Source organism: Artemia franciscana, chromosome 1, assembly GCF_032884065.1.
Source record: "Artemia franciscana chromosome 1, ASM3288406v1, whole genome shotgun sequence".
NCBI lineage: Eukaryota > Metazoa > Arthropoda > Branchiopoda > Anostraca > Artemiidae > Artemia > Artemia franciscana.
In genome coordinates, this window is record NC_088863.1 from 43,446,230 (window position 1) to 43,469,291 (window position 23,062).

Genomic DNA, 23,062 nt, shown 5'->3' on the forward strand with positions numbered 1-23,062 from the left:
TTAGTTTTAGAATCGTTTCGAAGGCTTCATTTATGCACTCATTATGTTTAAATATACCTCTTTACTCTCCCCCTGAAGGCCCAAGTTTCAATTAATCTATGGATTTAACTGAAAATTCATTCCCCGTCCTCCTTCCAAAATCTTCATCTCGATAACTTAAATTGAACCTTGGATATGATTTATTGATTTTTATAATATGCATAGCCGCTTTACGTGTGGGGGGGGGATGAAAATCTCCATTTTTTATGTTAATCAATAAATATGGGGGATATAAATCCCCATTTCTATGGATTTTAATAAGTGAATATACAAGTCAAGTACGAGTTCATTTACTTTTTAGTCAAAATGACCTTGGCAAGGTGTCTAGGAACGGGTTCTGGCATAGGCCATTCTAAGGGTTCTACTAAAGATTCCTGAAAAAAAAAATCAAATATTTAAATTTTTACCCGAATATCATTACCTAATTAATGAACCAAATTTACTACGTCATTTGATATACTAGAAAGCTCTGGAAAATGCTTAGAGGTATAAGACCTTCAGTAATTACATATCTTATATATATATATATATATATATATATATATATATATATATATATATATATATATATATATATATATATATATATATATATATTGGTTTGGAATTTCCTATCTCCTCTCCTTACTTCTGTTTTATTAGTCTATCTTGTCATACGGCATATTCGAATTCCAGAAGTCATTTACTTTGCAGTCAGATATAGATTTCGACGTTTTATATTGTTTTTTCTTATTTTATGCTTTTAGGTTTTTTTCATCCACACACCTTTCTTAAAAATTGTGTTTTTATTGACTGTGTAGACGAAATTACAGTAGGAGAGCGGGGACCTGTCAAGTTTGGTTCAGACCGTGGACTCAGCCCTGAGAAAATCTCAAGTTTTCTGAATTTTGAGTCAGATTACTCGATATGTTTACTCATCAATTTTACCAATCTTGAACATTTGGACTTGTTCCATGATCAATTGCGGTGTATAAATGCCGCTTTAGAAATTACCTCAACGGCGAGTACAGAAATTTAAGACCGAACTATTATATAAAAAAATACAGCCTCTTTACACAGAAAATAAGGGTTCATTTGCACGTGGCTAAATTTTTCTATTGAGACCCTGACTGGCTTCCATAAAAAATACTAAGGGACCGAGACCCGCTTGTAGGAGCAAATCTTATAAAGTGTATTTGAGTGTATACCCTCCCCTCAGAAAATCCCATTCTCATGGAAATGTAATCCCCCATACCCTGATTCACAAGCACAAAAAAAAATGTATTGTGTTATTTTTCTAGACTTAGTTTGTATTGACGCTAATTTTATTTATTTTTTTTAATCCGTGAAAGGCCCTGAACAATAGAAAGAAAAACAACCGTACTTTACAAACAATCTCATTCAAAATAACAGTATTTTAGGTAAAAGTTTTGCTGATTGACACAATTACAGCCCAATACCCTGATTCACACAAGAAAAAACCTTTTTTTGCAATTGTTATTTATATAGTTTGTATTGACGATAATTTTTTTCTAGTTAATCCGTGAATTGATGCCCCTGAACTATGGAAAAAGAAAAAAACATATTTTACTTATAATTCAAACCAAATTAATAGTATTTTTAGTGGAAATTCTCGCTAAGATCGCTCCCAAAGCTCAATTAACCTGCAAGGTTCAATTGATATGCAAGGTGGCTAATCAATAAAGAATCGTTGCATACAAGTTTGATAAAATTAGGAGAACAAATATAATGTAATATATAACCCGGGTCAAGTCGTTTAAGGACAGCAATAATGTAATTCATAATCACTCTGCAGGCAACCTGCATTTAGACATTTTTTCGGTTCTTGAGTATCTGATTTCAGTAAGCAACGTTTAAGTGTGCCGAAAGGAAGGAAGACAATCAAGGGTGCCAGAAGGAAGAATAAAATTTTCCCTGGGTCATGATCTACCTGGACCGTTTTTTTTTCAGACCAGAAAATGTTCGAATGCCGATTTTCAAATAAAAAATATAGTGGCAATTTCGAAAGAGTGTGTACACGTATTCAACTATAGCTCTTTCAAAAATAGTAGATTTGCTGGAGATTACTTTGAATAGGATTATTTGGTTTCTGGTCATATGAGGTATCTTACTGTTTACACGGAAGGATTTTAGCAGTGTATATAATTTACATTCCTAAAATTAAGATTTCGAAAAATTTTATTGCTTAAAATAGTTCTTGATTCAGTTGTCATACATAATGTAATCGAATTGGTAACGAGATTCCTGTTTCCTTGAGAATTTTACCATTTCTTATTTTATTTGTGGGTATAGGAAAATATACAGTGCCATAATTCGAACATTCCATAGCAAAACATGCAGCGCCATCAGCTATTTCATTATTTGACCCAAGTTCTGGCAATTAGATAATTACTAATAATCAAGAATTTGTATCTTCCTTTGAATAATATTTGGAAAATTACTTTCTTTTAAACAATAATAAATTCAGCTAGGATTCCGAGGACGAATGTACAGAAGATATTATTACCGTTCGCATGTGAATTTTATCATGTCTATTCTTAATTGTTTTTTTAGAAATATGATAACCTTTTATAAGTCTTCTAGCAAAATTTGCAACACCACCAATTTAGCTTTTTCAAAGCAGAAATTGCAGCGTTATCAAGTAATTCGTGATTTCTCCCAAATGTTGGTAATTTGATAATTACCGCGGAACATTCTCGTATTTTTATTTCAGGTGGACAGCATGCTCAGTTTGCACACAAATTTTAACGAATAACTGCTGGTTTTCCGCTGAACTTCAGAGTTGAATTCATTTTTCCACTATCAAATAGTGCTTGCTTTAGTCTAGTATAGCTCGGAACGTACAAACCATTATGTTTCTCCTGGGCGTAGCTTTGAGAAAAATCAGGGGTGGGGGGTAGTTGTGCTTAAAAAAAAAATCGAAAATAGATATCAAGGCCTATATTTGGACTGGTTTTCATAATTCTCACTATATCAAATGCTAACCTAAGTTTACATTCATGTCCTACAAAGTTTCGACCCTTTCTATAGCATATAAGAGGACTTTTAAGTATTTTTCTAGTGTATTTTTGTTTATAAAATTTTTAATAGTGTTAAACAATTTCAGTTTTTGGTGCTATTCAACCTGGTTCATTGGTTGCAATGATGGGAGCAAGTGGAGCGGGAAAGTCGACATTAATGAGCGTACTTGCTCACAGAGCACCAAGTAAGATTATTTAGTCAATTTTTTTCTATAGATTATTTCTTATTGTTAAACTTTATTATTAGTTATTTCTTAGTTATTATTGATACATACTCTATTTTTTTTTCTTGAGGCATAACAATCATTCCTGTCTCCCCTATAGCTATGAAATGTCAAGCTGTTTCTCATTCCGTTACCTTGAAAATTTATGGAGGTAAATTAGAGTACACGTGTAGCGTACATATATATATATATATATATATATATATATATATATATATATATTTATATATAAATATATATATATATATATATATATATATATATATATATATATATATATATATATATATATATATATATATATATATATATATGGGTGAAAGACCATAAAGAGAGGGAGGGCGATATATGTGCACCTAATCTCTAAACTAAGAAAGCAACACATTTTTCTTTTGTAATGTGATTAAATAAAAAGATTTTTGTAATTTTTGAGTTGTAATTGAATGTCAGTTTTATTTTGGGTACATTACTAGTTCATTATTGGTTTCATTTCAATTAAGTTTAATATCTGTTTCTTTTAACTTTTGTTTTATTGTTCATCATAATTTCTGTTGGGTATTTTGCTCTGCTCAAGATGTAGCTCTGCCCTTTACCTTTGTTAATAAAAAAACTTGTACTTTTTATGTAATCTCTGTTCGTTCTAATTCATTACTGAATAAATCTATATATATATAAAAATAAGTTGTCTGTGTGTGTGTGTGTGTGTGTGTGTGTGTGTGTGTGTGTGTGTGTGTGTGTGTGTGTGTGTGTGTGTGTGTGTGTGTGTGTGTGTGTGTGTGTGTGTGTGTGTGTGTGTGTGTGTGTGTGTGTGTGTGTGTGTGTGTGTGTGTGTGTGTGTGTGTGTGTGTGTGTGTGTGTGTGTGTGTGTGTGTGTGTGTGTGTGTGTGTGTGTGTGTGTGTGTGTGTGTGTGTGTGTGTGTGTGTGTGTGTGTGTGTGTGTGTGTGTGTGTGTGTGTGTGTGTGTGTGTGTGTGTGTGTGTGTGTGTGTGTGTGTGTGTGTGTGTGTGTGTGTGTGTGTGTGTGTGTGTGTGTGTGTGTGTGTGTGTGTGTGTGTGTGTGTGTGTGTGTGTGTGTGTGTGTGTGTGTGTGTGTGTGTGTGTGTGTGTGTGTGTGTGTGTGTGTGTGTGTGTGTGTGTGTGTGTGTGTGTGTGTGTGTGTGTGTGTGTGTGTGTGTGTGTGTGTGTGTGTGTGTGTGTGTGTGTGTGTGTGTGTGTGTGTGTGTGTGTGTGTGTGTGTGTGTGTGTGTGTGTGTGTGTGTGTGTGTGTGTGTGTGTGTGTGTGTGTGTGTGTGTGTGTGTGTGTGTGTGTGTGTGTGTGTGTGTGTGTGTGTGTGTGTGTGTGTGTGTGTGTGTGTGTGTGTGTGTGTGTGTGTGTGTGTGTGTGTGTGTGTGTGTGTGTGTGTGTGTGTGTGTGTGTGTGTGTGTGTGTGTGTGTGTGTGTGTGTGTGTGTGTGTGTGTGTGTGTGTGTGTGTGTGTGTGTGTGTGTGTGTGTGTGTGTGTGTGTGTGTGTGTGTGTGTGTGTGTGTGTGTGTGTGTGTGTGTGTGTGTGTGTGTGTGTGTGTGTGTGTGTGTGTGTGTGTGTGTGTGTGTGTGTGTGTGTGTGTGTGTGTGTGTGTGTGTGTGTGTGTGTGTGTGTGTGTGTGTGTGTGTGTGTGTGTGTGTGTGTGTGTGTGTGTGTGTGTGTGTGTGTGTGTGTGTGTGTGTGTGTGTGTGTGTGTGTGTGTGTGTGTGTGTGTGTGTGTGTGTGTGTGTGTGTGTGTGTGTGTGTGTGTGTGTGTGTGTGTGTGTGTGTGTGTGTGTGTGTGTGTGTGTGTGTGTGTGTGTGTGTGTGTGTGTGTGTGTGTGTGTGTGTGTGTGTGTGTGTGTGTGTGTGTGTGTGTGTGTGTGTGTGTGTGTGTGTGTGTGTGTGTGTGTGTGTGTGTGTGTGTGTGTGTGTGTGTGTGTGTGTGTGTGTGTGTGTGTGTGTGTGTGTGTGTGTGTGTGTGTGTGTGTGTGTGTGTGTGTGTGTGTGTGTGTGTGTGTGTGTGTGTGTGTGTGTGTGTGTGTGTGTGTGTGTGTGTGTGTGTGTGTGTGTGTGTGTGTGTGTGTGTGTGTGTGTGTGTGTGTGTGTGTGTGTGTGTGTGTGTGTGTGTGTGTGTGTGTGTGTGTGTGTGTGTGTGTGTGTGTGTGTGTGTGTGTGTGTGTGTGTGTGTGTGTGTGTGTGTGTGTGTGTGTGTGTGTGTGTGTGTGTGTGTGTGTGTGTGTGTGTGTGTGTGTGTGTGTGTGTGTGTGTGTGTGTGTGTGTGTGTGTGTGTGTGTGTGTGTGTGTGTGTGTGTGTGTGTGTGTGTGTGTGTGTGTGTGTGTGTGTGTGTGTGTGTGTGTGTGTGTGTGTGTGTGTGTGTGTGTGTGTGTGTCGAGTGACATCATGTTTGTGTGTCGACTGACGTCTTGTTTGTCGATTGACGTCATTTTAAGGATTGAGCTGTATGCGTCATGAAGTTGTTTGTCGACTGACGTCATGTTTGTCAGCTGATGAAATTACATACCGAGACACTGGGACACAAATGACGACCGGGACACAGGGAATATAAATGACGACCGGGAACCTTAAAGAGGAATTACAGACTGGGACACCCGGACACAAATCACGACCGGGACATAGGGAATATAAATGACGACCGGGACACAGGGACACAACTACAACGGGGACGCCGGGGGCACAGGCGGGATATATAAATTACGACCGGACACAGGGATTGTTCGATTAGAAATTACAGACCGGGACACCGGGACACAAATGACGACCGGGACACCGGGAATATAAATGACGACTGGGACACTCAAAGAGAAATTACAAACTGGGACACCGGGACACAAATGACGACCGGGACACAGAGAATATAAATGACGACCGGGACACAGGGACACATCATTAGAATAATGAGGTATAGATCTGAATACGGATTGTTTTTCCCATGGACAATTATATGTTGTATGTTCAAGAGTCAGTAAACCTGACAATCTATTTATATGCATAGACAATGGGAAAGCGAAGAATGTTGTATATTCCCATGTTTTACGTAGTTAAAAACATATATATATATATATATATATATATATATATATATATATATATATATATATATATATATATATATATATATATATATATATATATATATATATATCTATTCACAGGTGGGACACAGGGACACAACTACAATGGCGCGTAACTAATATGGCGCGTAACGACTTACGCGCGCGGGGGGGCTTGGGGGGCGCGAAGCTGCTAGGTGTTGGGGTGGCGCGAAGAGCCACCCCAACAGCTAGTTAAAAATGAAAATGACAGAAGAAGAACTAAAAAAATGCCTTGATGATAATGACTGATTAATTTTTAATTGTATTTTAATTAATTATTGTTGTGAAATAGTTGAATTTAATCATTGATTTTGTTTTAATTTAGTCTGATATCTGTTTCTCATTACTTTTACTTCATTTGTCACTATAACTTTTGTTAATTATTTTGCTCTGTTCAAGATTCTGTTCGCTCTTCACTTTTGTTACTTTTTTTATTTAATATCTGTGTTACTAGTGATAGAAGCAGTATTATCACTAACACAAATAGCAGCAATAATGTTAAATTATTGCTTTTGGTCAGGTGAACATCCCTCAAATTAAGCCCTGGAAGTTTCATCTTAATACAATCAGCCGTTGCTATTATATTTTCGATATGACTTTTTAATAACCTGTATATTCATAGTTTTAATTTGAATCAACTTCCCCTTGGAAATCTTCCTGGAATTTTCATTTCAATACTTTTAGCCTTACAAGCAGTTGCAATAGAAGTTTTAGTTAGAGTAGTATTAGTAGTAGTACTAAAAGTAGAAGTGTTATTAGTAGTAGCAGTAGCAGTGTTAGTAGTGTTAGTAGTAACGTGCATATAACGTCCTTCTGGTCAATTGAAAATCCCCTTGCATTAGAAGTAGCAGTAACAGCAGTAGTAGTAGTCCTGATAGCAGTAGTAGCACTTACATGTTGCCTTTTGGTCAGTTGAAAATCCCCCTCATGACGCACCGAAAGTTTCATCTTGATACGGTAAGCCGTTGCAAAAATATTACCGACACGCCCTTACGACAACCAGCATGCGCATAGTACATTTTAATTTAGTTCAAACTTTTTGTTCAACATTTCCTCAGAAGTTCATTTCAATATCCTCAGCCTTGGTATTACTTGCTACAGAAGCAGTAGTTTTAGTTTTAGTAGTAGTAGTGGGAGCAGTAGTAGTGGTAGCGGTAGTCATAGTAGTAGCTGTAATAGTAGTAATAATAATAGTAATAGTGAGCGAATCTTGCGGTTTTGGTCGATTGACCACATCCCTTATCATTTCATAAAACTCCCAAATTAATATACTCTTGTCATTCCTGAGTTACGCCCTCTCAACAACCCATTTGCATATAATTTGTTTTTATTTAGTTCGACACTCCCGTCAAAATTTTCTGAAAGATTCACCTGAATGCTCTTCGTCTAGACGAATCACATAACTTACAATCCCTCCCTGAGGACCTTTCATTTATGCCATAGTTGCTGGAGCCCTTCAGGAAACTCGATGCAGAGCTCTCTTATCTGCCAAACTTGCGAAATCTAACAATGGTGTTTCGGTCATTTTTGATAATTTCCCACCAATTCTTAGATTAAATGCCTTAACGGCTGGGCCAATCTGGCAAAGGAGCTGCTAGATGCACTTGCTTGATGATGCCGTCCTTAGTTCTTCTGAGGACATGGCCCAGCCAATGGTTTTTTCTCTGTTTGAAAATCATTTTAATCAATATTACTGCATCGGTCGTGCGCATCAGCATTTGTTATTATGCCGCAGTATCGAATCCTCAGGATTTTTTGTAAACAGCGGTCTTCAAAGACTTTCATATTTTGGAGACGTAATGCCTCATTGGCTCAAGTCCCAACTGCATAGAAGACAACAGATCGAACAGCCACTTTATAGACACAAATTGTTGTCTTTAAACTGATTTGCCGTTGATCCCACCAAAGGTAGCGGAGCTGAGAGAAGATGGCATAATTTTTGTTGATCCTGTTCTGTACGTTAAGGTAACATCATCCACGAGAATATATTAGTGAGCCGGAGCTATCAGCTTTTGTTCAAATCTTGTCCGTGAAGCACAAGCTAATAGTCCGACTGTATATTTCGGTCCATGACTTTAGTTTTCGCCGTGTTCATCTTCAAGTTTGATCTAGTCTGATCACCCTTAACAAATCCTTCCAGACCCTTTGTTCCTTCTAGCGTATTTTAGTAGAACACACAAGTATTCATTTAGTGTGTTATCGTTAGATTTGTCTAGTAGTAAACATAAAGAATAAGTTTTTGAGCTCTGCAACTATCACAGAATGTTTATTCTTGTTTAAAATATCTGTGTGATAAAAGTCTAACTGGTCCCTAAATACCGACCAATCCTTAAGCTATGTTTATATACCAGAAATGGTTGAAATGACTAGGCCTAACTTACTAATAGTGCAAAACTGGACCTTATGTTAATCTGCGTTCTCATGTTTGTTTCTTTTATTAGATACTTTTTCATACCCCAAAAGTGATACTGAGACAAAAATAATAAATATTTAAAATTAACTCCACCTAAGAGTCAAATTTTTAGTAAACCAACACAGCAAAATTCTCTCACCTACTGCTACTACTAATAACTCACTGCAGCACCAAGCCGCCTGAGGCCAACACAGCTACGCACGCTCCTCCTCCGACCTGATCTCTTCAAGGCCTCCCTCTTTACACCCTCCCAGGAAGTTCCCATTTCCTTTAAATCTTTATTTGTGACATCCTCCCAGCCCAGACAAGGATGACCTGCTTTCCGTGTAGCCCCAGACGGTTGGCCGAAAAGGACAATCTTCGGCAATCTGTCATCCTTCATCCGCAGAACGTGGCCTAGCCATCTCAACCTTTCTTTCATTATGTTCCTAGAAAGCGGGATTGAATCACATTTTTCGTACAACCTACTGTTTGAAATACGGTCAGTCACCCGGGTACCCAGAACAATCCGTAGACAATTTCTCTGGAAAATATCTAGTAAATTTTCATCTGCTTTTCGGAGCGCCCATGCTTCAGAGCCATATTTGACCACCATCATCACTGTAGCTTCTAATATTCTAAACTTGGTTTGTGGACTTATCTTTCTATTCTTCCAAACTTTTTTTAACTTTGAAAAAACACTCTGAGCCTTGGTTATTCTACTTTTAACATCTTCACTGCTCTCACCGTCTTTACTAATAATACTACCAAGGTAAGTGAAGCTGCCAACCTGATCAAACTTTTCGTTACCCAATGTCACCTTTTCGTCTTCACTTATTCCTAGCCTTAGTGACTTAGTCTTCTTCACATTAATTTTCAAGCCTATTCTAGCACCCTGAACTCGCAAAACTTCTAAAAATTCATTTTGCTCACACTTTCACCTATTATGCTTAAATCATCAGAATAACCTAAGACCAGGAACGTATTTCCTCCCCATTTGATTCCGTGGTCTCCAATTCTCTCACCGTTCGTCAAAATCTGTAACAACATAAAATCCCTTTTAATCTAAAAAAAAAAAAGATAATCTCCACCATCTATATTTTAATTCAAATATCTTGCGTACGTCTTTTTTTTTATATCTTACTACAAGATTATACCTAAAAAAAAAAAATACCTGGCGTTTCCTCTTCAATCGCTGTGCCCAAAATTTACTTAAATTTTGTCTAAAAATGCGAAAAAATATCTTTGATTTTCGGTTTGTTTTTGGATTTGACGCAATGAGTTGTACACTGTCTTGGCCCATTCTACAATTCTGCTGTCCTAGCAAAGATTATGCTTGGATTCTTAGGGTGTCTTATTGTGTTGGTTTCATATAATTATGATCGATCTGGCAAAACTGACTGTAATTACAGCCTTTGTAACTGTTACCAAGCATGTAGCTAGAGGGGGAGGGGAATGTTCCCTAGAAGTCTCATTATCCCTAAATAAATTTCTCAAAAGTGAGAATAAGGCGCAGTTACAACTAAATATTGTAAAACTGCCCCTTCCCCTCGTAGCTGTTTACCACCCATAGAAAAAAAAATTGTCAGTTGGCTGTTATCGTAATTTCATTCCAACGATATATTGAATTCATTATTCATAAAGTATAGCGACGATTAGTGCTTAGACGAGTCTGAGTGTTGTTTTTTAGCGTTAAGCTAATCATTAACATTTCTTATGTCCATGCTCTACGTTAGTCATATCCCCCTGAAATGTCAGTCCGACTCGTAAAAACGTAATAAAAGATGATAATAAAAACCTTTTTGATTATTGTTTGTAACCCCCCCCCCGAAAGAAAATCCTTTTGTAACCAACACACACACACAAATAATCTTTGATACGGCCCTTGGTTAATCAGAAAATACGATTGAAAGTTAAGAGCACATTCATAATTTCATTTTATCAATACAAAAATAATTACAATGATGTTGTATAGCCTCTTCTAGTTTTCTTTTTTCTAGCATTTTTAGTTTGGCTTATAAAATAAAACAAGAGCAATAAATTCGAAAAAAAAGTAAATTAAAAACAAATTTGCTTTTAAGTTTTCTTTCTACTGACCGATTCGGGGTCAAATAAGGCAAACAAAGAGCAGAAGGTCTATTAATTTTTTCACTGGAGCATATGAATGCGAGGTCATCCAAAATCAAAATCCATTATATACGTTGTATTGGCTTGAGTTAAATTACAGCAAGATTAATATTAAACTGAGGCATGAATTAAGTTAGAGTCTAGGGCTTTGAACTTAGTCGCTTAGGTATGCAGAAAGATGGAAATATTTCGGGTCCATGGTTTCACCGAAGTCCCACTATTTTTTTCTGTTATTTCTTTAATTCCTATATAGTTCTTTTCAAACTTGTGCTCTTTTTTTTCAGAAGGCGTAATGGTAGATGGGGAAATAAGAGTCAACGGTCGCCAAGTTGGCCCGTCAATGCGAGATCTTAGCGGCTTTGTCTATCAAGATGACCTGTTCGTTGGATCCCTGACTTGTAGAGAGCACCTGGAATTTATGGTAAGAATGTTAACAGCATTTTTTTAAATTTTGTTCTCTATTTTTGATATCCCTGCCCATAGAAATTTGATGTTCATATTGACCCTGCTAAAACTTGTCTTTCCGCTCAAAGTTAGGTGACTCGGACGGTAGTTAAGTTTCTTGTGTCATTGTTAGCTTCATAATGAGTCTTAATTCACCCTTACAATTTGCTTGGTAGTCGAGTAGAAAAAGCAACAAATCAGGTCGACCTCAGATTGAGTGATTCTATGCAGAAAACTTCTGTATGTTTTCAATTTAGTGTTATAAAAGTTGTCTCAATAATCTCATAAAATCTCTATCTGTGCTGTAAGCTCTTTATAGACAAAGTTTGCAAAAGTGGGTTTTTCGTGATTATCTAGGTCTCCATTGCTGCAATTGTATTAACATTTATTATAAAACATAAAACCTTGGACTTGTAACAAATTATGTTTTAAACACTTATTCGTGGGCTCAGCCATTTTTTAGATAAAGTGCCAGCGCTTAGCCATGCATTTTGTAATGCAAGGTCAGTTGTGAATCTCAGTGAATGATGCCTTGTATAAACCTATTAAAACAATAAGATATCACTCCTGACGAATTGTATACATTACTTAATTGTTAAAATTCTGGATTTAATTATATTATACATAAACCTCATATATTTATTTGATAGTAACTGCCTATATCGGACAAATAAGAACTCATTGAATGAAGTAATCATTTACTTTCTTAATTTCATATAGACTAATTAGTAGTAGATCTTTCGAAGAAAAATAATTAGTAACTTTCGTTGGTGGAACATTGCTTAAATTTTATTTTATTTTAAGGTTACGTCACTCTCACTGAACGCGTAGCGTATAGGAGCGATACATATGTAGGTGTATCAAACAGTTCGTGGTAATGAACTGTAGTAAGGAGCGACCCGGCTCAATAGTAACCGAAACTCTAAAAACCGGAAATTTGATACAATAGTTACATCAAAAGAATCGAATTTTAATGTTGATTTCAAATATATAAGTTTCATCAAGTTTAGTCTTACCATCAAAAGTTACGAGCCTGAGAAAATTTGCCTTATTTTAGCAAATAGGGAGAAACACCCCCTAAAAGTCGTAGAATCTTAAAGAAAATCACACAATAAGTTTCAGCGTATCCGATAGCCTCACTGTAGAAGTTTCAAGCTCCTATGTACAAAATGTAGAATTTTGTATTTTTTGCCAGAAGACAGATCACGGATGCGTTTTCATTTGATTTTTTGTTGTTGTTTTTTTCCCCAGGGGTGATCTTATCGACTAAGTGGTCCTAGAACGTCGTGAGAGACTCATTCTAATGGAAATTAGAAGTTCTAGTGCCCTTTTTAAGCGACCAAAAAAATCGAAGGGCACCTATGCCCCCTCCCACCCTCACTTTTTTCCCAACGTCACCGGATCAAATTTTTTTGATAACTATTCTGTCCAGCATAGTCGAAAAACCTAATAAATATGTCTTTGGGGACGACTTAATCCTCCACAGTTCCCGGGGGAGGGGCTGCAAGTTACAAAACTTTGACCATTGTTTACATTTAGTAGGCTAATGGCTATCGGGAAGTATACAGACGTTTTAGGGGAAGTTTTCCGAGTTGGGGTGGGGATGGGTTTATATTGGAGTATCTTTCCAAGGAGGAATTTATCATGAGGGAATAGAATTTCCACGAAGGGGGCACAGGGTTTTCTAGTATTATTAAAAAAACAATGAGAAAATAAATAAAAAAAGTTTTTCTTTCAACTGGAAGTTAGGAGTAGCATTAAAACTTAAAACAAATAGTACGCCAAAGTATTTTTAGTAATTTCAATTATCATTCTACGGCCTTTGTGATTCAGGGGTCATTCTTAAAGAATTGGGATGAAATTCATTTTAGTGTAGAGAGCAAGGTATTGACGAGGCGGTGAAACCCCTCATATACGTAATAAAAATATATAAATATAGAAGTTCGTTACTTTAGTTAATTCGTAAGTTACGTTAATTTATTTCTGATAAAAACGTTCGTAAAAAAATAAAAGTTCTAGTTGTATTTTTAAGTAACCAAAAATCGGAGGGCAACTAGGCCTCCTCTCCCAGCCCTTTTTTCAAAATCGTCCGATCAATACTATGATAAAGCCATTTAGCCAAAAAAATATCAATATGCAAATTTCGTTTTAAATATTCATGTGAGGTTAGTCAAAATCAAAACATGTATTAATTCAAAAACGTTAAACGAACAGAAATTATTCCGTATATGAAAGGGGTTGTCCACTCCTCAACACCTCGTTCTTTACGCTAAAGTTTTTTTTCTTTTTTTAAAGTAGAGTTGTGAGAAAGAGTCAAACTTAAGTGTATTAAATAAAAAAACTAGTTTTTTAACTGAAAGGAAGGAGTGAAATTAAAAATTAAAACGAACAGAAATTACTTCCTATATGAAAGGGGCTGCTTCCTCATCAACGCCCCACTCTTTACACTAAAGTTTGACTCTTTCTCTCAACTATTCTTTTTAAAACGGTAAAAAATTTTAGCGTAAACAGCGGGGCGATGATGAGTAAGCAGCCCCTTTCATATAAGAAGTAATTTCTGTTCGTTTTAAGTTTTAATGTCGCTCCTTACTTTCAGTTAAAAAAAATTGTTTTTTTATTTAATTTTTGAACGTTTTTGAATCAATGCATGTTTTGATTTTGGCTCTCCTCAGAGGAATAATTAAAACGAAATTTGCATATTTTTTTTTTTTTTGGGGTTAAATGGCTTTCCCATAGTTTTGATCGAATGATTTTGAGAAAAAAAGAGTGGGGGAGGAAGCATAGTTGCCCTCCGATTTTTTGGTTACTTAAAAAGGCAACTAGAACTTCTAATTTCTTACGACTGTTTTTATTAGCAAAAGATATACATAGCTTATAAATTAGCTTACGTAACGAACTTTTGTATTCTCATGTTTTTATTACATATATGAGGGGTTCATCCCCACGTCAGTACCTCTGAATCACAAAAGCCGTAGAATAAATAGTTGAAATTACTAAAAATACTTTAGCGTAAAGAGTGAGGTATTAGGAGGAGGTGAGCCCCTCATATGCGTAATAATTTCTGTTCGTTTTAAGTTTTAATGCTGCTCCTTACTTCCAGTTGAAAAAACTTTTTCATATTTATTTTTTCATTGTTTTTTTTTCAAGTAATCCTAGAAAATCCTGCGCTCCCTTCATTGAAATTTTCTTCGCCCATGACAAATTCCTCCATGGAAAGTTCCCCCAACATGTCCCCCTCTACTCAGCCCCTCTCCCAACTGAAAAATGCCCCTGAAAACGTCTGTACACTTCCCAATAACTATTACTATATGTAAGCACTGATCAAAGTTTGTAACTTGTAGCCCCTACCACGGGGACTGTGGGGGATTAAGTCGTCCCCAAAAACATAGTTATAAGGTTTTCTGACTACGCTGAATAAAATGGCTATCTCAGAATTTTATCCGTTGACTTTGGAAAAATAATTAGCGTGGGAGGGGGCCTTGGTACTCTACAGTTTTTTATTCACTTAAAAAGGGCACTAGAAATTTTCATTTCCGTTAGAATGAGCCCTCTCTCGGCATTCTAGGATCACTTGGTCGATAAGATCACCCCTGAAAAAAAGCAAACAAATAAACACGCACCCGTGATCTGTCTTCTGGCAAAAAATACTAAGTTCCACATTTTTGTAGATAGGAGTTTGAAACTCCTATCTAAAAAAAATTGGTGCCCTTCAATTTTTTGGTCACTTAAAAAGGCCACTAGAACTTTTCATTTCCGTTAGAATGAGCCCTCTTGAAACATTCTAGGACAAGAGGGTCGATACGATCACCCCTGGGGAAAAAAACAAACAAACAAATAAACACGCATCCGTGATCTGCCTTCTGGCAAAAAATTCAAAATTCCACATTTTTGTAGATAACAGCTTGAAACTTCTTCATTAGGGTTTTCTAATACGCTGAATCTCATGGTGTGAATTTCGTTAAGATTCTATGACTTTTAAGGGGTGTTTTCCACTATTTTCTAAAATAAGGCAAATTTTCTCAGGCTCGTAACTTTTGATGGGTAACTTGATGAAACTTATATCTTTAAAATCAGCATTAAAATGCAATTCTTTTGATGCAGCTATTGGTATAAAAATTCCATTTTTTAGAGTTTTGGTTACTTTTAAGCCGGGTCGCTCCTTACTACAGTTTGTTACCACGAACTGTTTGAAAGATTGAGGTTAAAGCGCTATATAAGAAGTACTCTGACACTAATGAATGAAATATCCTTTTGGCTCGTGAAGAATATTGATAACTAAAATCATTCTTGACCTAAGCGTTGCTACACTGTGTAGCTTAATGCGGCCTGGTCTACTAGACAGGGTTCTCAACAGAAATCCACTAGGCCACATTTGTTCAAGAGCTATATATTTCTTACAATTTAAAACAAGGTGGAGTATTCATTAAATTGAAAACGAAAGTGTTCATTTATTCTTCTTCTTCATCGTCACCATCTTGTAAAATTTGTGGAAATTCTCATTATATTTGATCCTCTAAATGGTTGTTACTTGTTTTTCTAGAATTTTTTAGTCAATCTACTCTCTTCCTTGGTGTCTGCTGCGCTTGTTGGTGACTGTTTAATAACTGATCATTTTTAATTAAAATTTGCTTTCCACGAATTAATATGAATTTTTAAATATGCAATAAGCATTTTATTTAACGTGTTTTTGACTACTCATGCAAACAGGTATTGTTAAATGAATACACTAGATATATGTAAAATATTAAGAGCACAAGGTTATAAAATAGTCAAATTATTCGATGTTAATCATATTTTAATCATTTACATTCGATTTGTTAAACTTATATTTGGCATTATTGGCCAAGATTCACTGTTGACCTTACCTTTCAGTTCCATGTGCTGATTGAGCGCATGAGAAAATATATCGAACAAAATTAGTCAAATATGTTATGTTCTATGTAAAAGTACGGACGAATTAAAAAGGAATCATGTTTTAGTTCCAAAAAGGCTAAAACGAAAAAGAAATGACACATCAGCCGGAGCCCAATTCTAAGGTGTTAGGCAAGGCTTTTTGCAGGAACCCCATTGTCTTTCCTGGCTCTAGAAGGTTCCGAGGGGGGAGGTTATCTGAAATCCTTGAATGTTCTTTTGTTTCTAGGCTCTGCTTATTCAAATCCTCAAATGATTTTCCTTTTAATATAAACCCCCTCCTCCTTATTTTTTTATTATTGGTTCTGTTGAAATGACTGGTTCTGCGTATGCTCCATGAAAGATTAATTTTAATGTAGCAAGCGGTACAAATTTTTTCTCAGTACCTTTGTCCATATTTTTTTCTCAGTAAACTATTTCAGGTTACATTGGATCATGTTTTAATAGGTCTAAAAAATTCTAATAATTTAGATCACTGATCTATCAAGAGTGGCCAAATTATATTTTAAAAGTTGTCATGAATACTCTGTATTAGTAATAACTCTTAATCGATTCCGAAATGTTTCTCTGAAATATTTCGTCACAGTCCAAAGGGAGGAAACTAGCCTAGTATGCAGGAAGTTTGGTTTAGATATTTTGACAAGGAGGTACATTATACAACACTTATGAATTTTTATTAAATTGATTTGGTACTGGGTTCGCTGCTTTATGTTAATAAATAGCATTGAAATAAGCGGGCCACATAAAGCAAAAGCAAAAATACAGGATAAATAAAAATGTTCTTACATATAATTCAAAGCCTAATATTCTATTGTAATACGAATCTTATGATATTTCAAATTAGACGAATGTACCTACAAAATAAACCTACAAAATACCTAGACTTGTTACGAAAATTGTAGTCTTCTATGTTTTCTCTCCAAGGCAAGAAGGTCTTTCACACGACGTAGAATTCATAGGAATTGTGAAGTACAGTTTAAATAGATCAAATATCAGAGGAAACAGACATTTCAAGCCTTTTTCAGCAAAAACAGATGCTCTTTCTAGATATTGTTTTTGTTTATTTATATCCTCAACTCCGTAAAAACACTGTAGCTGAGAGATGCAGCGACCGAAATCGAGCTTATAGTATTTACACACAACCCTAATAGTGTCGGTTCATTTCGTTTGCACCTAGCATTACGCTTAAGTTGTTCAAAACGTCCAAACTGTTCTCTTCTAGCCTACTTTCAATCTCTGTAGTTAGAACATCAATGGCAGGATATAGCACCGTATTTTTGAAAAACACTTGCGCTGTCTCATATGGAGGTATTGCATCCCCACCTTATTTTACTGGAACTTTACATTTCTGGGGCATTCAGGGCCTCTAAAATCACATTTAATAGCTAATTCTGAGCCATGAAGACAATCATAAAGTGTCATATTACACCCACAACTTTTACTTTTGTTAAACAAAACTTGATTTTTATTTTTAGTATTTATCTTTAATATCTTAAATATTTAATATTTTTTTAATTAGTTTCACCGGTTGAAACAAGAATGACACATGTCAAAATACACGGGAAATATATAATTTGGATTATATATTTCATACTAGGGAGAGGGGGGGGGGGTGTTTGTAAGCTACACTGCAGCTGCAGTCAAAATGTGCTAACTAAAATTATTCTACATTTTATGAAGTAGGTCTAAGAATTGTTTTTAACATATTTCCATCTCAAAAGACTCAATTCTGTACTTAAAAAAAATTAGGGAGGAGAGCAATTCTTTCTTCTTTTTTTTCCATGGAAGTACCAAATGAAAATTTATTTTTGAAATCAAGGGATGAAGGGAAATTCAGGAGGCAAATGCTCCCTGCCCCGTGATTGGTGCTACTGGAACTAGTTCCAATCAAACGGTTCGTGGTAACGAACTGTATTAAGGAGCGACCCGGCTCAATAGTAACCGAAACTCTAAAAAAAATTAATTTTGATACCAAGAGTTACAACAACAGAATTGCATTTTAATGCTAATTTTAAACATATAAGTTTCATCAAGATTAGTCTTACCCATCAAAAGATACGAGCCTGAGAAAATATGCCTCATTTTAGAAAATAGGGAGAAACACCCCCTAAAAGTCATACGATCTTAACGAAAATCACACCATCAGATTCAGCGTATCAGAGAACCATATTGTAGAAGTTTCAAGCCCCTGTATACAAAATGTGGAATTTCGCATTTTTTGCCAGAAGAACAATCACGGATGCGTGTTTATTTGTTCTTTTGTTTGTTTGTTTTTTGTTTGTTTTTTCCCCCAGGGGTGATAGTATCGACTCAGTGGTCCTAGAATGTCGAAAAAAGGCTCATTCTAACGGAAATTAAAAGTTCTAGTACCCTTTTTAAGTAACCAAAAAAATTGGAGGGCACCTAGGTCCCCTCCCACGCTCATTTTTTCTTCAAAGTCACTTAATCAAAATTTTGAGATAGTCATTTTATTCACCATAGTCGAAAAACCTAATAACTATGTCTTTGGGGACGACTTACTCCCCCGCAGTCCCTGTGGGAAGGGCCGCAAGTTATAAACTTTGATCGGTATTTTCATATAGTAATGGTTACTGGGAAGTGTACAGACGTTTTCAGGGGATTTTTTTTTAGAGGAGTTGAGGGGAGGGGTTACGTGGGAGGATCTTTCCACGGAGGAACTTCTTACGGAGGAAGATATTTTCAATGGAGGGGGCGCAGGATTTTCTAGCATTATTTAAAAAAACAATGAAAAAAATAAAATGAAAAGTTTTTTCTACTGAAAGCGAGGAGCAGCATTAAAACTGAAAACGAAGAGACATTATAACGCATATGGGGGGTTTACCTCCTCGTAATACCTCGCTCTTTACGCTAAAGTATTTTTTAGTAATTACAACTACTGGTTCTACGGGCTTTGTGATTCAGGGGTCATTCTTAAGGAACTGGGACACATTTTAAGCTTTAGTGTAAAGAGCGAGGTATCTACGAGGGGCGAGCCCCCTCAAATACACAATAAAAACATACGATTACAGAAGTTCGCTAAGTAAGTTGATTCGTAAGTTATGCATATTTTTTACTTATGAAAACGTTCGTAAAAAATTTAAAGTTAATGCCTTTTTAAGTAATAAAAAAATTGGGGGGCAACTAGGCCTCCTCCCTCGCTCCTTTTTCCTCAAAATCTTCTGATTAAAACTATCAAAAAGCCATTTGGCCAAACAAAAAGATGCATATTCCGTTTCAATTTTTTATGTGCGGAGAGCCAAGATCAAAACATGCATTAATTCAAAAACGTCCAGAAATAAAAAAAAAAACAAGTTTTTTTAAATGAAAGTAAGGAGCGACATTAAAACTTAAAACAAACAGAAAATACTCCGTATATGAAAGGGGCTTTTCCTCCTCAACGCCCCGCTCTTTACGTGAAAGTTTTTTAATGTTTTAAAAAGTAGAGTTGAGAGAAAGAGTCAAACTTTAGAGTAAAAGGCAGGACGTTGTAGAGGAAAAGCCCCTTTCATATACGGAGTAATTTCTGTTCGTTTTAATGTCGCTCCTTACTTCCATTTAAAAAAAAAACTTGCTTTTTCCTGTTTAATAGCAACAAAAGCGTAATACCATTCAACACTCGGGACTTTAGGTTATTAGATCTCTGTAAGTCTGAATTCCTTCGGCATTATTCCAAAAGTCATGGGAGGTGACTCCTCATCTTTCCTCCATGGACCAATCCCGCCCCTCCCCTAAAAAACAATTTATCAACTATATTCAATTCCAAAAATAACGGGAACTCGCCCTGGCCCTCCATGTCCCGACCCCCTCGCAAAAAAATTCTTATTACCTTTGTCCTAAAACATATGAGAGCTGTCCCTTGGCCCTCCATGGCCTGATCCCCTTTCCCAAAAAACTTATCAATGTTAAATCATGGGAGCTAACCCCTGGTCCTCCCTCCATATCTTGACCCCCCCCCCAAAAAAAAAAACGAAGAAAATACCTATTAACTATATTTTAGTCCAAAAATATGGGAGCTGACCCCTGGCCCTCCCTTCATGGCCCAGCCTCTCTTCCCAAAAAACTTATTAAGGATCGCTTGTTCCAAAAATCATGGGAGCTGACCCTGGGTCATTCCTTAATGTTTTGACCCACTCCCCTAAAAAAAAATTATCAACGATTCTTTAATCCAAAAATCATGGGCGTTGACCCCTAGCCCTCCCCCCAAAGCCCGACATCGACCTTTAAAGAACTTCTTAAATAAACTTTTTTCTAAAAACCATAGGAGCTGACCCCTGGCCCTTCATCCGTGGCCTGATCCCCTCCCAAGAAAAAACTTAATAGCTATTTTTTATTCAAAAAATCATTGGAACTTACCCCTGACCCTCCCTGAATGGCCTGACACCCGACCTCCCAAATACTCGTTAATGATATTGTATTCCAAAAATTCTAAAGTATTCCAAAAATGACCCTCCTTCCATGTCTCGATCCTCCCTCCTAAAAACAACTAATCAACGACGTTTTATTACAAATATCATGGAAGCTGACCCCCTGGCCCACCCCCTCATGGCCCGACTGCTCCTCCTCCATCAAAAAATTATTAACGGTATCTTATTATAAATATCATGGGGAACGGTCTGCTGCCAGTTTTCCTAACGGTAAAAGCAAAAAGCCTACTGCGTATTTGGCGCTTTACAGAAACGAATTATATGACAAATATTTCCTTCTATACTTGTTACAACATTGAAAATACAACGCAAATTGCAGTGAAATAAAATCTTTAGTTGTGGGCTTTAAACAAATAATATTATTATATATTAAATATTCAGTTTAATTTTATTAGCTCTTGCAAATGACTCTCACAAATGTTGTATTTCAGTTTAATTTTGTTAGCTTATTCCAGACACATACAGTTTTATTTTGGAATTTATTTATAAATATATTTATTAAACAAAGAATTTTGGAAAACTTGAAACTTAGGTAATTAAAAACAAACAAAAATTAATTAAAACAAAGCTTTCCGAAAAAGAGATTATTCAAAGAAAAGTAAAGGCCATATTGAACGTTATATGAGAAGAAATGAATAAATAAATCTTAAAATGAGTGAAGCTACCTTTTGTATGTTTGTTGGCTAGGATTGTTTATTTAATTTCTGTTCTTTTTGGGTTTCATTTATGCTTCAATAGCAAAATATTTTTGGTGGTTTTAAGCTTGATTTGCATATTCAATTTAACTTTTAATCGTTTTAAGATTTATTTATTCAGTTGCAGTAGTACCTGTTGTGTGTTTTTTTCTACGATTATTTGTTTAATATCTGTTCGTTTTGGATTTCACTTATTCTTTAATAGTAATTTCTGGTTGTTTTGAGTCTGAGTTATTTTAGGTTTCTAGTTCTTCTGATCTCAAGTTTAATATGGCCTTTACTTTTCTTAGGAAAACATCTTTTACGGATTTTTTCTTTTAATTAATATACACAGGAATATACAGAAAAGACTCGAGAATGAAGAAGCAAGTATTAGTCAATAACTAGAAAGAACAAGAGCTAAGAGCTCATATGGCACTTGTGACGAGGCAAGAAGAGCTAAGGTATGAGCTCTAACAAAATTCTAAGAATCAATAGATTGATTTAAAAGGAAAATCAGAGGCTTAATACCTGTCAGGATTTAAAATAAAAGCTCTGAGTCACGATGTCCTTCTAAATATCAAAATTCATTAAAATCCGATCACCCACTCGTAATTAATAAATACCTCATTTTTTCAAATTTTTCCTCGCCATTTAGCCCCCCAGATGGTCGAATCTGGGAAAATGATTTTATCAAGTCAATTTGTGCAGGTCCCTGACATGCCTACCAATTTTCATCGTCCTAGCTCGTCCGGAAGCACCAAACTTGCCAAATCACTGAACGCCTCCCCCCAACTCCCCCAAAGAGAGTGAATCCAGTACAGCTACGTCAATCAAGTATCAAGGACATTTGCTTATTCTATCCACCAAGCTTCATCCCGATTCCACCACTCCAAGTGTTTTCCAAGATTTCCCTCTCCAACTCCCCCCAATGTCAAAAGATCTGGTCGGGATTTGAAATAAGAGCTCTGAGACATGAATTCCTCCTAATTATCAAATTTAATTAAGATCTTATCACCTATTCGTAAGATGAAAATACCCCAATTTTCACGTTTTCCAAGAATTCCAGTTTCCCCCTCTAACTCCCCCCAATGTCACAGGATCTGGTCGGAATTTAAATTTAGAGCTTTAAAGCACAAGATCCTTCTAAATATCAAATTTCATTAAGATCTGGTCACCCTTTCGTAAGTTACAAATACCTCATTTTTCCAAATTACCCCCCCCCCCTCAACTCCAACAAAGAGAGTAAATCTGGTCCGGTTATGTCCATCACGTATCTTAGACAGGCTTTTATTCTTCCCATCCAGTTTCATCCTGATCTTTCCGCTTTAAGTATATTCTAAGATTTCCGGTCCCCCCCCCAACTGCACCCCTCCCAATGACAATGGATCCGGTTGAGATTTAAAATAAGAGATCTGGGTTATGAGGTGCTTCTAAATATGAAGTTTCATGAAGATCCGATCACTCCTTCTTAAGTTAAAAATACGTCATTTTTTCTAATTTTTCAGAATTAACCCCCCCCCCCCAATAGCGCGGATCCGATCCAATGAAAAAGTTTCATCCCGATCCCTCCTATCTAAGTGTTTTCCACGATTTTAGGTTCCCCCCAAACTCCTCCCAATGTCACCAGATCCGGTCGGGGTTTGAAATAAGAGCTTTGAGACACGATATCCTTCTAAACATCAAATT

General features: G+C 36.2%; 1 protein-coding gene across 1 annotated transcript in view; it reads left to right on the top strand.

Annotated features, from left to right (window-relative positions):
• LOC136030025 (protein scarlet-like) overlaps window positions 1-23,062 on the top strand; it is a 213,933-nt gene that overhangs the window by 13,769 nt on the left and 177,102 nt on the right. The window contains exons 3-4 of the mRNA XM_065708651.1: window positions 3,146-3,244; window positions 11,205-11,341. Coding sequence (XP_065564723.1) covers window positions 3,146-3,244; window positions 11,205-11,341 — 236 coding nt within the window. The remainder of the gene's footprint in view (window positions 1-3,145; window positions 3,245-11,204; window positions 11,342-23,062) is intronic.